General features: G+C 35.8%; 1 protein-coding gene across 2 annotated transcripts in view; it reads right to left on the reverse strand.

Annotated features, from left to right (window-relative positions):
• LOC136039190 (apolipoprotein D-like) overlaps positions 1–19,183 on the reverse strand; it is a 37,355-nt gene that overhangs the window by 9,848 nt on the left and 8,324 nt on the right. For both annotated transcript variants that reach the window (XM_065722711.1, XM_065722712.1), the window contains 2 exons: positions 17,854–17,984; positions 11,369–11,591 (listed from right to left, as the gene is read on the reverse strand). In XM_065722711.1, coding sequence (XP_065578783.1) covers positions 11,369–11,591; positions 17,854–17,967 — 337 coding nt within the window. In that variant the 5' untranslated portion in view covers positions 17,968–17,984. The remainder of the gene's footprint in view (positions 1–11,368; positions 11,592–17,853; positions 17,985–19,183) is intronic.

The raw sequence follows: 19,183 nt of genomic DNA on the forward strand, positions 1-19,183 counted from the left end.
TCCAGTTATTTCTCTCAATAAAAAGGGGAATTTTTAGTTTTGACACAAATTTTAAAGCGAGTCTGTAGTCTTAAGACTAATAAGATTCCTTCACTTCGAACTTGTCTACAAAATAATCGTGAAATGCTCTTTTCAGATCCAAAATGACAGTCAATCATTGAACTAAGCTCATTGTGCAGAAGTAATTCCAAATTAAACGAAAAAAGCAACAATCTAAAAAAGCTTTACTATTATTCTTTTAAAAGTGTCCTTAAATGGTTTATTTTTACAGTACCAAAATTCCTATAATGTTTTGTGTTTTCAGTAAAGCGCTAGTTTTTTGTAATCTTACAAACATAGGGAAATATCACCAGTTGATTTGTTTGCACTATTTTTATTGATATGTGTTAGATAGGCTGTGAAGTAATAATTTTTTTTTTCATTTTGAGTTTCAACTGCGCTCTTAACTTCCCTCGGAAAAAACTCTGTTTTTTAAACTAATCATAGCTAATTATATCATGGCTAATTATATTATGGTGATATGGCTAATTATGACTAATTATATTAAGTTGAAGCTTCCCTGATGAGAGAGATGTTCAACTGACAAAAGGCAATAGGTTAATACTAATACTGTTAGCAGTTCTACCGCTATTCTATACCATTACTAGTATTACCAATACTACTACTGTAATTGCCGAAGATTGTCCTTTTTGGCCAACCGTCTGGGGCTACACGGAAAACGGGTCGTCCTCGTCTGGGTTGGTAGGATGTCATAAAAAAAGATTTAAAGGAAATGGGAACTTCTTGGGAGGGTGTAAAGAGGGAGGCCTTGAATAGATTAGGTCAGAGGAGGAGCGTGCGTAGCTGTGTTGGCCTCAGGCGGCTTGGTGCTGCTGTGAGTTATTATTATTATTATTAGTAGTAGTAGTACTGTAAATACTATTACAACTATGCCTAAGGGCATGAAGGTGAAATTTTCAAGAAATTTTTAGTCTTGAAAATCTTGATGAATTACAACAATTTTTACTTAGCACGCATATACTAGCCAACGTGTCAAACGACTATAAAAGAAAAAATAACATACAGACTTTTGCATACATTGGATAAGAAACATTTTGTCCCTGTTAACCATACATACAATTCTAAGCCTCCTTACCTCTTTCCCTCCCCCAAACAAAACAAAACTTCTGGAAGTCAAGGCAAGATAGGGTAAACCTAGTGAACTAAGTATAAAATTCATAATATTTAGAAAACCAAGGGCGTATCTGGGTGGAGGGACCAGGTTTGAACCTATCCCCCCCCAAAAAAAAATTCTGACTAAAAAAATGTAACCAAAATAAAAAAAAAAATTTGAAGGGTTATACGTAACCCCCTCCCCAAAAACAAACCTAAAATATTCCCTCGGATGAAACCTACTAAATTTATTCAATTTCTACATTGGCAAATATACACTTGCCTTCAGAGTTCAGGCATAAAAAGCATATACTCTCTTACGAGAACTCTGAAACCCATTGGATCTTCATAGGTCCCGTTGTCATCTTTTCGGAGACATTTAAGGTACCAATTGAATAGCATTAGGTGATTGGAGGTTAAAGACAACTACCGATTGTATAAACCAAAAGATTATACTTAATAAATGAATAATTTTTGCTATTTTAATTGTTGATATGCTGCAGTCAAAAATAATTACTAGGACCATATCCAGGGTGGTTACGGGGTTTGAAAACACCCCCACCCCAAATATTTGTCAGACTTGTAAAAACGTAACAACAATTCATATAAACACATTGTTAATGTGTTTATAGAGCTTTTATAAACCTCCTCCCTCCAAACAGAAATACTTGATACGTCCTTGGCCCTGTCTTCAAAATTTTTCGTCGTATTGGCACCAACAACCCAAAATAGTCTTCGACACGTGCCAAACCTGACGAGCCAAAAATTGACGGATGATTTGGCACACCGGAAGACTTCACTGGCGTTAAGTTCGAAATTAAATCAAATCCTGTCAATTGCCAGCATGTTCTTCTTAAATAGAGTCAAGTTTGACATCCAGTAAAAGAAACTATGTCATTAAGTTTCATGAATGACATTGACGAGGCAGAATCGGTTTTTTCAGATTAAGTGATTATCTAGAATTATAGATACTTACGTTATTACTACAAGCTTACCACAACATTAATTCAAAACTAGTGAACATTCCTCCATAACCCTCATTTACACCCTAAGACCTTGTAGGTCAATGGTTTGATCTCCTGTCTAAAACCAGGCACGTACGCAGGAGGGTTTGTCACCCAAACCCTTCGAAATCTGATTTCCCCGTAGTTTCAGGCACTTCATGTTGAGAATTCCAAATATTTTTTGCCCCTCTCCCAGGAAACTTCATGCATGCTTCCCTGATTCAAACCCAATGAAAATGAATTTTAAAAACAGTTCAGTTTTCTACAAAATGCCCTTTTTCACATATATTTACCCCTTTACGAAAAAATATATAAATTACTATTGATTAAATTTTTTATTTATTTCTATAAATAATATTTTTTTATAAATTTTTGCAATTTATACCGACAAATTATTCTATACTATCAAGAATCAAATTAAATTGCAATGTGAAAATCTTTAGCACAAACACTCATCTCCAGTAAGTCTTATTATAAATATTTTAAGTATTTGTGACATCATTCATATGAAGAATGTTTTTCCAATATTGAGGTCCAAAGCCCTGACCTATCTAGATCGCTTTTTTACGCCGAAAAATAGTAGTATGCCATTTCTTAGAATAAAAAAAAGAACCCTTTCGAAGAAAAAAATTACGGATAAAAAGATAAATGCACACAAGAAAATATAGCTGTTCCATAAACTAAAAATATAAATTACTGTTCGATTCGCAAACTTTTAAACTTGACCAAACGTAATCAAATAGCTCGTGGTAACGAACTGTAGTACGGAGTGACCCAGCTAAATAGTAACCAAAACTCTAAAAACAGAATTTTGATACCAATAGTTACATCAAAAGAACTACATCTGTAATGCTCATTTTAAACCTATATATGTTTTTATCAAGTTTAGGCTTACCCATCAAAAATTACGAGCCTGAGAAAATTTGCCTTATTTTAGAAAACAATGGGAAAACACTCTAAAAGTCATAGAATCTTAACAAAGATCACGGATGCGTGTTTATTTGGTCTTTTTTTCCAGGGGTGGTCGTACCGACCCAGTGGTCCTGAATGCTTTGAGAGGGCTCATTCTAACGGAAATTATAAGTTCTAGTGTCATTTTTAAGTGACCAAAAAATTGGAGGGCAAGAAGGCCCCCTCCCACACTTGTTTTCTTCACAATATCACCGGATCAAAACTTTAAGATAGCCGTTTTGTTCATCACAGTTGAAAAATCTAATGACTGTCTTAGAGGACGACTTAATCCCCCACAGACCCCGGGGGAAGGGCTGCAACTTATGAAGTTTGCCCATTGTTTACATATAGTATTGGTTATTTGGAAGCATACGGAAGTTTTCAGTGGGAGATTTTTTCTGGTGGTAGGGAGGAGCTGGAGGAAGGGGGTTGTGAAGAACTGGGAACAAGAAAAAGAAGATATTATAAGCCAGGGGTGTCAAAGGAGCTTTTTATTTAAATGAGACAATGCGAGCCTGAAATTTCAAATGGCTGATGAGAGTTAATTAAAGACCATCGGAAATTTATTAGAGTGGAAACTTGTGCTAGTGTCCGGAAGAAAAAACTAATAATGCCATCTAGTTTTTGAGGAATTTATATACCCCGAAAACCCTTATGCTAGTGTATTCAGATACTTTAAAATGTAGGGAAGGATATAGAAATCAAGAGTTATGTCTTCAGTAGTCATACCAGCTTCAAAGTCAACTAGCCTAATTAAACTGCCATGATTTCCCCAAACTAACCTAGGCCTACTTTACGCAGAGCGGACAGTCTTAAAATAAAGCTCGAATGAAAAAAAGAAAATCCTGATTAATCATCGCTTACAGAAATATTTTAGCTTTAAACCTATTTCGTTGTACATGAATGTATCAAATAACTAATTTTATTTGGATTTTGGATTTTATTTGAATTTCTGCTGTTTCAAAGAAGTCACCAAACGCTACAGTGTAAGAGGTGCTAAGAGTAATCTTTATCTTCCCATGTAATATCATCGAAGATCTAACTCTTATAAATTTGTGCTCTCCAACCACAGCATATATATATATATATATATATATATATATATATATATATATATATATATATATATATATAAATAAGTTGTATGTTTGTTTGTTTGTACGCATATGACGTCATAAGTATATAAGGCGGCGATTCAAAGAGAAATTTTAATATAAATCCTACAACGGCAGAAGAAACAGCCGAGGAAGCGGCTATCTTTCCATAGAGGAATCTAACATGGAGGAAGAGAATTAGGGCCTATTCATATAAAATAATGAGATATTAAATAAAAACAACTTTTTTCAGGTAAGAACCAACATTAAAACTTAAGACGAGCAGAAATTATTACGTATATGAAGGGGTTCGTCCCCTCTTCAATACTTTACGCAAATGTATTTATAGTAATTTCAAAAGAGCTATTTATTCTGATTGAACGATCTTCGTGATTCAGGGGTCATTCTTAAGGAATTGGAACAAAATTCGTGTAAAGAAACAGTTTTTTACTGTTTTAAAAAGAAGAATTGAGAGAAAGAGTCAAACTTTAGCGTAAAGAGCGGGGCGTTGATGAGGAAGCAGCCTCTTTCATATACGAAGTAATTTCTGTTCGTTTTAAGTTTTAATGTCGCTCCTTACTTTCAGTTAAAAAAAAACTTGTTTTTTTTTATTTAATTACATACAGTAATGGTTATTGGGAAGTGTACAGACGTTTTCAGGGGGATTAATTTTGGTTTGGGGGGGGGGGGGTTGAGGGATGGGGCTATGTGGGATGAGCTTCCCTTGGAGGAATATGTCACGGGGGAAGAGAAATTCAATGAAAAGGGCGCAGGATTTTCTAGCATTACTATAAAAAAAATAAACATGAAAAAGTTTTTTTTTCAATTGAAAGTAAGGAGTAGCATTAAAACTTAAAACGAACAGAGATTATTAAGCATATGAGGGGGTTCTAAAAATACTTTAGCATAAAGAGCGAGGTATTTAGGAGGACATAAATACCTCGCTCTTTATGCTAAAGTATTTTTAGTAATTTCAACTATTTATTCTACCGCCTTTCTGATTCAGGGGTCATTCTTAAAGAATTGGGACAAAGCTTAAGATTTTGTGTAAAGAGTGAGGTATTAACGAGGGGACAAACCCCCTCATATACATAATAAAAATATAAGAATATAAAAGTTTGTTACTTAAGTTAATTCTTGAGTTACGTAAATTTTTTACGAATAAAAACGTTAGTTAAAATTAAAAGTTCTAGTTGCCTTTTTAAGTAACCGAAAAATTGGAGGGCAACTACGCCTCCTTCCCAACCCCTTATTTTTAAAAATCGTCTGATCAAAACTAAGAGAAAGCCATTTAGCCAAAACAAGAATTGATATGCAAATTTCATTTTAACAATTTATGTGCGGAGAGCCAAAATCAAACATGCATTAATTCAAAAACGTTCAGAAATTAAATAAAAACTAGTTTTTTTAACTGAAAGTAAGGAGCGACATTAAAACTTAAAACGAACAGAAATTATCCCATATATGAAATGGTTTGTCCCCTCCGCAATCCCTCGCTCTTTACGCTAAAGTTTGACTCTTTGCCACAATTCTACTTTTTAGAACAATTAAAAACTTTAGCGTAAAGAGCGAGGCGTTGAGGAGGGGACAACCTATTATTTGCGGGGTAATCTCTGTTCGTTTTCAGTTTTAATGTCGCTCCTTACTTTCAGTAAAAAAAACTAGTTTTTTTTTATTTTTTAATTTAATCAATGACATAGAATGACAGAGAGAATGACAAATCTCTGTTAAAGATTTGAGAGAAATCTTAAAAGTGCCGGGTCTAGATAGATACATAAAATCGAAAGAAGAATTTTAAAGGGAAAAAGTACTATTGCCGTGCCGCACTTCCAATATTCCAAAAAAAAAATTGGTAAATATAATACTTGTGAGAACAGAATAATTTTTTTTCAAGGAACTGATCTATCAGAAATAGATCCTTCAGCTATTTTTCTATATTATGATTTTTAACTTTTATTTAAACCAATATGCTTGGGGACTTACTCATTTTCAAAAATATGCACTAATTACCTCTAGAATTTATCAACTTAAGTGCGCGTCTTCTCTGACAAAAACGTTAAGTATTTCAAAAGGTGCCATTTTATTAGCAAAACACTCTTGAGTCCCACCCTAATTTTCCACGGATAAAGTTCGTAAAGCTTCCCTCTCTAGAAAAATTCCTCTAGAAGCCTTTGTTAATTTCATCGTAATTACAAGTTACGACGTTAATCACCTGCACCAACAAAATACACTTACTTGTTAATGACAACACAACGGTTGCGGTTTGGACGCAAAATAAACTAAAAACATTATCTGACAGGAAGAGACAATATTGTTCACCGAGTTCAAAGTTTCCACTTGAGAAACACAAATACACATTTTTTCATCTCTTTCAGATATATTTATTTATGGGATAAGTGATGAATGTAAATACTCCCTGGGTATTGAATAAGGGGAGGAGGTTGAGGAGGCTCTTTTTTGGATATGAAATTTATGAACTCTTGCGCGTAAAATCAGATATTCTGATATTTGCGTCTGGTTAAATGTGTTGAACCTCAAGTCCAGTGGCGTCGTTTTTTTTGGGGGGGAGGGGGTTAAGGGGGGCGGAAGTTACCTCTTCAATAATTCGGAGAAATAATTATTATTCAGCTCACGCCCCTTGATTCTCCAGGTGGAGACCCCTCTTTTCCTCCAATTAAAAATACTGGAGCAACGACCCTACTCAAGACTCAGGAGGTTTTAAAGATATCAATCACTACCACTAGTTACAACTCACTGCGGCACCAAGCCGCCTAAGGCCGACATATCGTATTACACCTCTCTTCCATCCCAATCTATTCAAGCCCCCTCCCCTTTACACCCTCCCAAGATATTCCGATTTCCCTCAAACGCAACGCAAAACACTTGCCTGCTGTAGTTTTAACTTAAGTTCGAATCTCAATATATAACTGTAAAAAAAACTTATTGTATTCTGTTGCATAAAACAAGAACAGACAATTGCTGTTGCTTTGGGTACAAGTTAATTTACGAATTAATATAAAATTAATATATTGAATATATGTAACTATATAGCAAAAATATACTAGGTATGTGCTTATATTATACAATACTTATTATAGAGTACTTATGACTTACTTACCCCATATAATACTTGTATATTAAACCGTGGCATAATTACGTCAAAATCCTTGGAGGGGGAGTGTTGGAGCTAATTTTCCCAAATAAAGTGAAAATAACAGTGAATACTGAAAATGAGTCATATACTACCATAAATGCAAAGATATCACAGGCAGCGTGATACTGCTGCCAAGTAATGAGCGATGTGGGCACAATGTGTTATTTTTATTGTATTTTTGGTTTGTTTCATACCAGAGCAATTCGTATTCTAGGAATTGCCGTAGAAACTTCAAAAATGTCTCATTGGATTGGAAATTGAAAGGTCTAGTGCCCTTTTTAATAGTCAAAACTGATTGGAGGGCAACTAATCCCCCTCCCACGCTAACCATTCCCCCAAAGACATCCAATCCAAATTTTAATAGCCGTTTTGTTAAACGTTAAACGTGGAAAGGTCCGATAATCATGTCTTTGAGGATGACAACCCTTTCCTCTACAGCCCTCAGGGCAAGGGTACCCTGGGGGCATATAAGGCTTATATAGAAAAGGATGGTCCCATAAAATTTGAAGGGAGCTCATTGGAATAGTAATCAAAAGTTCTAGCGCCCTTTTTAAGCTTCAGGGGGATCAAAGGGTGGATAGCCTCCCCCCACACCTCGTATTTCCCGAAATGCATTGGATAGAAACTTTGAGATGGTTTTTTGTTGTCGTAGAAACTTCAAAAAAGGCTCATTTGATTGGAAATTGAAAGGATCTCTTATAACATTTGAAAGTGATTGGAAGAGAAACACGCCCTCCTATGCCTATCGATTTCAAAAACACATCTAACCAAAACTTTGAGATGACCATTTTGTTCAGCATAGTTGAAAGGTCTGGAAATCATGTCTTTGATGATACCCCCCCCCCCCCAGCCCTCAGCGCAAAGGTTTTAAGTTATGCCCTGAGAGCATATAACGTTATTATGGAAAAGATCGTCTTATAAGCTCCGGGGGGGGGGGGGCTTATTAGACTGAAAATCATGTTCTAGTTCTCTTTTTAATGTTCAAAGTGATCGGAAGAAGCCCCCCCCCCCCTACGTCGTGTTTTCCACAAATACATCTGACAAAAAAATTTAGACAGCCTTTTGTTTAGAAATTGTCCAAATACCGTATAAAAAGGCCTTTGGAGTGAACAGAGTCCCCCAGAGTCTAGAGGTAAGGGTTATAAGCTAACCCCCAAGGGTATTTAAGGTTATAAGGAAGGGTTGTTCGTGTGAGCTTCAAAGGAGGCTCCTTTTATTTGAAACGTATAGTTCTAGTTCCATTTTAAGAGTCAAACATTATGGAGAGCGCTTTGCCCCCCTATCTGACATCCTCTTTTCCCAAAAAGCATTTAATTGAAATTGTGAGACAGCAATTTTGTCACTATAAGTCCAAAAATCATATAAAGGTGTCTTTAGGGTGGACACAATCCCCCACATCCCATGGGCAAGGGCTTTAAGTTTTGCCGGGGATGTATAAGGTTTTTGAACCGATAGTCGTATAAACCTTGGACCAGATGGAGCTCATTTGATTGTAAGTTGGAAGTTTTAGGGCCCTTTTTAAGAGTCAAAAGGGAATGGAGGGGAAACAGCCCACCAACAAGCCTATCATTCCCCAAAATATATCCGTTCGAAACTTTGAGATAGCTATTTTGATAGCAGTTTTGGAAGATGAATTGAATCATAACACACTCTGTATGCATATTGTCACAAGGGTATAACAACAATATCTTAGGAACAGTTTGGTGTGTGAAGTCGAAACTAACAGAGCTTGTTGTGAGGGATGTTGAACTAACCAACAGAAAATATTCGCATCCTAATGCTACTGCTTCTAGTCATACTACTGCTACTGTTACTGTTATTACTACTTCAATTCTTACTGGTGACACTAAAACACTAGCTACTACAGTTCATTCTACGGCTACTACTACTACTATTACTACTGCTATTAAAACTAAGGATATTAAGGCGAAAAATTTGGGATAAATAGAAACTGTATGGAACTAGTTCGAAATACTATGTCCACACTGGTTGAGAAGCAGACGTTTCAGACGTGTGAAGCATTGTGAAGCGGACGCTTCAGGGACGTTTGATGGTATGTATTAAGCTGAAACTTTCAGCATGTGTTGACGGGGATGTTGAAGAACCCAAAGGTGCTAGGCGCATACTTTTACTAATGCTGCTACAACTATTGCTACTGTGCAAGCTAAGGGTATTAATGTGAATTTTCTAAGGAATATTTAAACGGATGTTGAACTAAATCAAAACAAACTATTAGCACGTGGGCTTAGAAAAAGGTGACGAAGCAATATCTGAAGAACAACTTATATTATTAATTTAGACCTTTAAGGATAGGTTGTGGGGATTTTGAACTAGCCAGAAGGCACTATATATATATATAGTTTTAATAATACCCCTACAGTTCTTGTAACTAATGAAGCTTGGGGTATTAAATTAAACTTTAAGGGAACGTTTATCAACTAATCGAAAAATTTTCAACTAATCGAAAAAAAAAACTTCAAAAGGGCGTATAAGCAATATCATAGGAAGCACCACTCTATAACAGCTGAAAATATAATTGAAAATTTTAAAAGAGCTTATGATTCAAAATTCGAAGTTCTAGTGCCCTTGTTAAGAGTAAAAAGAGATTGGGGGTGAGTAGTCCATCTTTCAAGCCCATTCATTTACCAAACGCATCCAGTCAAAATTTACAGACATCCATTTTGTTAAGCATAGAAGAACGGTCCAGCAACTATGAAGAATATTAGGCATGTCAACCCTACAATTAGGCAATTTGCCCATTATGCTTTAAAACTAAATGTCACTTTGAAATGATCAAAAGGCATTGTGTTTATGATTGCCAATGAGACACATCAGCAATATATCGAGAACGACTGGGGGTATTAAGTTGACACTTTTGGGGATACTACTGTTACTATTTTTTTCTTGCAATTTAAATAAATAAAAAGAGTGTAAGTGTATCCAGGTTGTGAAAGAGGATAGATATAATCTTTTGGGAATGATAAAAAGTTTTACTTTTCAGGTCATCTTCAGAAGATATAAATTAAATTAAAAAATATTGTATGTGTCAGGATTGAAAATTGTTGAAAAAATTTCTCCAATATACAAATAACAACCTATACTATGATACTATACTGATACACCATGATACGATACAACCTATACAATATACCTACACTAACTATACTATACAACCTATACTACTTAATACGATACAACCTCTGCTGTGAATTCTTATAGAAAAAACCGAAAAGGTACAAAATATTATTTTTTCCATGAAAAAGACTATGTCAACAAAAAACGAACAAAAATTAATCTAAAAAACTTTTTCCACAAAATAACTTTTTCAGAGAAAAGTAAAGAGCTCCATTAAGCCAAGAATGAGCAAAACATACACACAAATAGTCTTCGAAACGTAAAACTACCATAAACCATTATCAATAAATAAATAAAACTCAAAGCAAACAGAAATTAGAATAAATAGCCGAATCAAACTCAAAACGAGCAAAAATTAACATGAGTAGGGCTGATAACCTCCCTGCTTTCTCAAGACCAGAACATACTTTCTGCTTTACTGAAAAAAAAATTATCTTTTAAACGTTTTCACTTTTCTTACTTTCATAAATAAAAAACTGTGGAATAAACATCAATATATATTAATTAAACTGACAATCCAGGGTCATTTTTTCAGCAAAGCAAAGCGCAAATTATGTTCTGGTCTTGAGAAGGCATGGAGGTCAGACTGTCTTTCTCCTCTGTCTCTTGAGAGTGTTGGCATCCTCTCCCTTTCCCGAACATCATTGATAATTTGTACTCGATAATTTCTACTCAATTTTGCTAAATTTTTGCTCGTTTTGACTTTGACTCAACTATTTATTGTACTTTCTGTTCGTTTTGAGTCTCACTTATTTATTGATAGCGATTAGTGGTAGTTTTACGCTTCGAAGATAATTTAAGTTTATTTTTTTGCTCATTAGGGGAGATATCTGAAAAAATGTAGAGAAAACAAGAATAGAAGAATTAGGGGAACTTACTCATAGGAAACCTTACTCTAAGTGCCCCAGGGCGCTCAGGGTCTGGCAAGTCTAATGTACCAATGTATTTGTAGGTGTGGTCATAGCCAAGGGTATCTAGAAGAAATTGTTCCCTTGATTGTTCAATACGGAAGGAATTGTCTGTGTCATTCTTCAGAAAATCATAAGTCCAACATGAGCTTGCTGTTGAAAATTTCTGAATGACAAACCATCTTCCAAGAAACTAAAAAAAATACAAATCTGTATTTATTTTGTTTTAAGTAATTGAATTTTTTCTGCAAAATATGCCAACCCTCATTGAAGAATAGTACTTAAGACTTTGTTTATATTTACGACTGTTCATCATCAGTGTTGCCAACTCATGAAAAGTTAGTGGGGGGTTACTTTTAGTGTGGGGAGATACTAAGGAGGACTAACTTATTGTTTGGTTCAAATTCTTCCATGAAAATACTAAAAAAGGCATTTTTCAATAAAAAAAAGAGAATCTTTTCCATTGTACCACTCTAGTGAAATACCACTCTTGTGGTATTCCATTATACCACTATTTAAAATGCATCTGTAATCTACAGATTACAGGGTAGCGGGTTTTTACAACAGATCAAACAATGGAAAGAAGTAAAACCAAATGTAGTATTACGGCTATATATGTGCCCATCACGGGGGGGGGAGGGTGCATTGTCTGGGTAATGACTATTAAATTGGAAACGACCATAGCATAAACACCTAATAATACTGTTTTTTAATTTTATGTTAGTTTTGCATATAACCTAGGGCTAAAAAGGCTAGATATGGGACCATCGGGGGAGTTGGGTCCTAGTATTATTAACGCGATATTAACCATAAAAAAGAGCTTAAAATCAGCATTCTACACAATGCATCTTTTTTTTTGCTCTAGCAACGAGTAAAGAACTAAGAAATCCATTTCAAAGAATGACGGAAAAGATTCTATAATACCCCCAAGAACAGAGTTTTCGAATCTAGGGTAGAAGAAAACAAGGGAAAGAAAATCCACCTGTCTAGGTGATACCTGGTAATAAAAAGTGCGGAGAGGCTAAGGAAGTTGATCCGCTACAATCAGTTTCTAAAAACTAGATATACCTTGGCATATCTTTCTAAAAAGCACATAACAATGAACTGAAATCATACTGCCTCCCCCAACCCAACAAAACAATTTTGCTTTGCTTCATTATCATGAAAAATATCATTGCTATTCGTATTGAAACAAAAATGAAAAAATAAACTATTTAAAAAATATATTATCTTGAGAATCCTACTGCTGAGATTACCCACTCTGGGCGATATAACATTTCAGACCACCATTTGTTCATCCATGAGTGGCATACTCCCGTCACACGACACCAGTTGGCAAACTTTTTATTAAGGGTGGCACGCTTTTGACCCGAATGGCAGGCACCACCTGGTGTACCTTTTTTATAATGACAAACCCCTCGCCCAATCCTTCCGTTCCGCTCTCAGAAGAAACTGCCAATGACCATAATTATTAACAGTTGATAGATTTGGACAAAGGCATATTGTTTCATAGTTTGTTATTTCACAAACTTGACTTCCGGATATAGCCATGCCCAGTGAATGAACATGTAGCCTAGCCACGCCAATCAAAATTATTTACAAAATGTATTATCCACATGACAAGTGTTCTAAAGAAAAAAGAGGATAAAACATGCATGATGGGCATACATTCAGCATACATACATGATGAGCATAATGAGCATACATACATGATGAGCATACATAAATGATGAGTATAATGAGCATACTGCTACACGGTACCACTATGCTTATTGAATATCTGACGCTGCTATTCCAGATTATTTTCACCACTGGTATAGTACCTGACTCTTTTTGTGTCGGTTTGCTCTCGCCCATCCTTAAAAAAGGGAAACCACCAGACCAATGCTCTTCGTACAGGCCAATCACTGTTGCTCCAGTGCTCTGTAAAGTTCTAGAGATCTTAGTCTCAAAAGAAATTCAATATTCGTGCCGAATGCCTGACCACCAGTTCGGTTTCCGACCCGGTCTGGGTTGTGCTCACGCTCTCTTCAGTCTTGCCGCTAATTCTAGCAGATTCTCACGAATCTGGTGACCTTATAGTGATTGGTGCTTTTGATGTGAGTAGAGCGTTTGATTCATCGATTCACGCTCAGGCCCTTTTAGCCGCTTACCAGCAAGGTGTAACCCTCCGTGTCACTAGCGTACTGTACGATATGTATTGCCTTTTAAAAGCGCGTATAAAGATAGGTAACCGCATCACATCAGTGGTTCTTCCAGTAAAGAAAGGTGTCCGCCAGGGTTCATTATTATCCCCAAGTTTGTACAATAACAGTGTTCTAAATGCCCAGGCATGTGTCAATGTTTCATGTATCTCCAAGAATATAAATGTGTTGCTACTTACATACGCGGACGATCTATTAAATCTAAGTCGGTCTATTAGGGGTCTGCAATCGAATTTCTTGATCCTACATGATGAATACCGAAAAATCGGCCTGGCTTTCAATACTTCTAAATCTGCAGTTCTTTTTTTCAACGATAGTCCTTCTCAGCCTGAACACCTCCAGCTGGGTAGCGAGTCAATTACCGTTTCATCTCACGTCGTGTATCTGGGTCTACCCATAGGCCGTAACCTTAACGAAACTCGTCTATGACTCGTCAAACACGTCAAGAAAAAACTCCGCACCGCGTATGGGTCTATCGTCGCCAGCAGACTCCTCTTATACCGAAAGTATCACGCGAATATGTATAACGCTGTCGCAGTGCCGCATATTCTACATATTGCGCCATTGTGGAATTTATTAACTGACACCCAAAAACACAAGCCTCGGTCCCTTTATTTTAGGCTTGCGAAGTTCCTGCTGCGAGGCCCCTTGTGGACGAAAAATACTTATATGATTGATAAACACAGGATTGTAGACCCCAGTATCGCGGTAAACCGGTTGGTTTCTAATTTTAAGGCAAAATGGAACCACCTCTGGCTTAAACACTTCTACAGTTCTTGAGTGTGTATTTTTCCGTGTTGTGTTTTAAATTTCTCTCCGTTTTTCCTCTCTGTTTTTTCTTTTATTTTTTTTTTTCATTGTACTCCGTTTTGTTCTATGTGAAAAATACGGGTAATAAATATTTTACTTACTTACTTACTTACATTGAGCATACATACATTACGAGCATAATTTAGGAAGGTAGAAGAGAGAGTACCTGAAGGCTTACCCAGGATTTTAAACGAGAAGAGATTATCAACCCTCTCCCAAAATCATTACTAAGGGGTATTAATCAAAATAGAGTCTTTTCGACCCCCCCCCCCGAGATCTAATTGAGAATAAGTACTTAAAAGATTCATAGGGATGCCCTGGGGGAAACTTTAGAAAACTGTAACGTACTGAAATAGACTTTTTTTCCTTAGAACAGTAAACCACACAAATTATACTAAAGTCTTAAAAAATCAGCATAAAATACGGCATTTTAAGATATCCATCAAACATTAATAATATAATGGAAGTTGCACACTTTTAGGAAAAAGCGAAAAACATCCCCCAAAATGAGACGATCTGGATGAAAATTCAACCATTCAATTTACAACGGTTAAGAGCTGTAAAACAGTGGTTTTGACCATCCATCTGCAAAAAACCGGAATTCTGGACAATTTCGAGAAAATAGTTGGATGCATTTTTACAGTGATTGTATCGAACCGTAACATATTGATTAACTTTAAAAGCAAGAAAACAGAACTCTCTATGAGGAATGCAGCATTGATGAATAATATATCATTGAATCCAATAGGTCTGAGAAAGCTTGAAAGTTATGGGGTAAAGGTATAGAATAGCGGCTTTTCAGAAGGAGAAGCGCAAGAACAAAATGAGGGACACTTTTAGGTTACTAATTTTATGTTCAGTTTTGTCTGTGTTTTTGACAATTCATCCCCTCTCTTCTTTTTCGACGTCATACCTTTAACCAGCTTCTTTTTCCAAGGCCATGGGCCTTTTTTTGACGAACAAATAAAAGTTCAAATGGGGACTTATCCCCAAATCAAATAAGAAATTTATAATTCAAGACTTTGGATGAACCCAGTTATTGAACTCTCTAAGAAAAATCTAGCGAATGAACCGAAATTTATTATTTTGTTACCTTTAAATAAGTTTAATTTTAATGCTTTCTTATTACTGCTGACGATAATAGATGTATATGTGGTCGAAATATCCAGACTTTTGTATCTGTTTTAACCGTCTAATAAATGGACTTATCCCAATTTGAACTATTATTTGTTAATCATCCCCTATCCCCTTCTAATGGGCTCATATAACTATATAAAAGTATATATAATTAATTTTTTACCATTTTTTTCATATAAAGCCAATAAGTTCTTACTTCATATTTTGCAGCACAGATCAAAGAATCATATTAATAGTGACAGCACAATGCTTTCTACAACAGCCATAGGAGTGTACCCATTGAAGCAACTAGACCCTCAAGACGTTATTACGCACACCTGGGTCTTACACAATACTACAGTGCACCTCTAACGGCATAGTAAGCCTAAGCTCCCCCCCCCCGGTGGTTAGGTTAGCAGCCCGGTGAAATTAGATGCTAGGACCCCGATTGAATTGGATGCAAGGGACACCCTATGGATAGGTTAGAGGTCCCAGTGAAATTGGATTCTAGGGCCTTCCCTCCCACCGTGAAATTGGACGCTAGAACCTCCAGTGAAATTGGATGCAAGGGTCCCCGTTGGATTTGGACCCTGTTGGAATTGCTCGCTAGGATTCCCAATGAAATTGAATAATAGGGCCCCAGACAGAATTGGATGCTAGAGCCCCTGGTGGTTAGTTTAAGGGCCTGATAAAATTGAGTTGTATGACCTCATTGGAATTGGTTGCTAGGGCTCCTGGTGGTTTGGATAAGGGGTCCAATGAAACTGGATCCTAGGGCCCCCCCATGGAATTAGATACTACCCGATGGAATTGGAAGCTAGGGGGTCCATTAGAATTGATTGTTAGGGTCCAGCGTCTTGCCCACTAGGGGCCCTGAAGGCTTTTTCTGACCCTCGTAGGTTTTTAATCGTAACAGCAAAGGAATCTTGATTGGGAGGGCCTCTGAAAGTTTTTAAACAATCAAAACCCTCTTATGCAACAAGCCAACCCTATGACGTAAGAGCCCAAGAAATCCTGAATTTTGGGGGGTTGTAAGTTTAAAAAAAATAAATATTACATAAAAACCAAACTCTTTTATGTAACACGCAAAAGTAAACATTCCCTATAGCGTATCATGCACCTGGATCTCTTAGAAAACATTCCTTATTACGTAGGTGTAGTATACACGTGCACTATAATATTGCATTAGACCCAGGTGGGCGTAATAACATCTTGAGAGGCTAGAACCTCCAACAGTTTACCCCCTATCTGGCTTGTCAAAGTCATTATGCTGTCACTGCTGCAATAAACACATCCAAAAGTCGTTCTAAATTTTGAAAAAAAATGCGATTCCTGTTGTCATCATTTATGTTACGTAGAATCACATAATATATTTATGTTTACGTTATGTAGAATCCATAGAATCACAGCTAAGATTGACTTGGTATTATCCCTAGACCAACTTTTTTGACCTCCTACTTTATTATTCCCAAACAAAGTTGACATTTAACTGAAAACATCGTTGACTTTAAACTAAGGAAATTTTTACTGTTTGAAAAAAAAGCCTTTGAATAAATCTTAAAGCACTTCAGTGCAATTTCTTTGCTAAAATGTGTCAGTTTTGCTAAAATGTGTCCATCTTAAAATCTCAAAAACTGGAAAGATTTTTTTTTTAGTTTCCAGTGGTATTATTAACCAAATGACGCTTTGTAAACCCAACCCAAAGCGGCCAGATAAAACCAAATGTAATGAAAATGAAAAACAAATCCATATAAAATGGTCATAAAAACGGCTTACTGTGGAAGCACCAAACTCATTTAAACTTGCAAATCCCTTACTCTGGAAAAAATCCTTTGCTTACGACATCTCTGGGATAACGTGGATACTCAGAAAAAAAAAATGGGAAAAGCCCTACTTTGGTAAAGAGCAATATTTTTTTTTACCAAAATATATATCCAGTTTGGAAATGTTTTCTTTTATGTCATAAATTTAAAAAAGCGTCTCTTTTTTCCCATTTTTTGTCCCAAATTTTTGAAATGTGTCACTTTTTGTACTTTTATGTCAGTGTATTCTAACACAAGGAAATGTATCCTTTTGACATAAAATGTCCAGTTAGCAACTCTGGTTTAGAAATGCCGGTTTAGTCTGAATGAAATGCTAAGGCCTACCACTCAGTTTGTTTAATATTCTACCATTTATTATATTTTTGATAGTTTTCCCCACATTGGACTATTTATAGGAAAATAAATTTTTCCCCTCAAAGAATTTTTGAATTTACGCCAAGGTTTGTAAGAAATTAAGTAAAGTGACCTGGACTAAAGACAACAATAAAATTTATATAATTACCTTTGACACATCAAACTCTGGAAACGGATCAACTGTCGGACACGCCCCGAGTCTGTAAACATGGCATGAAAATCCTTGGATTACTGCCAAAACTGCGACAATCAGCAAAATCATGTTTGCCCTTTTATAACCTGGAAATATCCATTATTAAACACATAAAAACTTAACATCCAATATCGATTTTAGAATCATAATACCCTACATAGCATCATATTTAGAAATAAGACCATATTTACTTGTGCGTCATCCCGGCTGTGGCAATACAGAAGGACAGTACTGAACATAATAACATGTTGAATTACTCTTCGAACATATTATATTATATGCTAAAAGGTGCTAAGTATCCCCCCGGAAAACATCTTCCTGGGAAATTATCCAACGGAAAATCCCATCCCCCAGAAACCGTCTTCAAGAAAAAATTCTTCCCCTTGGAAAATTCCCCCACATCAAAAATCAACAGCCAAAAAGTAAGTATTACAAATAAAAATATTGAAGAAAAGAAGGTATTTTGAAATATTGTACCTGAATTCCAAAATGTGGGCAGAATATATGCTATGGAATATCCTATATTGCTTGTTCTTACATTGTCGTTTAAAATAAATCTTTTTTGTGCTTTTTGGAGTTAAGCTGTCTTAGAAGGTTGAGATAAAGGTTAAAGAAAATAATTGCATAATATGTAATTAGTGGCAACTGTAGAAAAGTTACTCTATGATGAAAGTGCAAAGAGAAAACAGGCTGGAACCAAGAAGAACTAATAATTACCTCCCATGGGCAAAGTCTAGTACCGACCAGAGGCATCACTAGCCAAAATTTTTGGAGGGGGCAAAGGATTTTACCAAATGGCTGGTCATTTTTACTGAATGATTTAAGTAATATTGGTATTAAAATTATTAATAAAAAAATTAAATTAACATGCAACTATCATCTGTCCTCTGAAGGGGGGGGGGCAATTCCATATTTTGGTAGAAAGGAGCTTGAAATTTCCACAGTAGGGATCTCTACTATGACGAATCTAAAAGTAGATTTTCACTATAATAACTTGCCTTTTTGGGGGTATATTCTCCATTTTACAAAAATCAAGCAAATTTCCTCTAGCACGAGGCGTTTGATGCGCATTATTAAACTTAATGAACTTTATATGTTTGAGACCAGAATAAAAAGTGAATTTTGTCGATGTATCGATAGTTATCAACATTCCTTGTTTTAGAATTTTGGTTAGTGTCGGCCGAAGTTGCTCCTTACTTGCAGTTTATTGCCATGAACTGTTTGATTCTACATTCTATGCCTTATCTACATGTATTTTGATAAATAGGTAAAATTCCAATAATCA

The sequence above is a fragment of the Artemia franciscana genome, chromosome 19 (assembly GCF_032884065.1).
Source record: "Artemia franciscana chromosome 19, ASM3288406v1, whole genome shotgun sequence".
NCBI lineage: Eukaryota > Metazoa > Arthropoda > Branchiopoda > Anostraca > Artemiidae > Artemia > Artemia franciscana.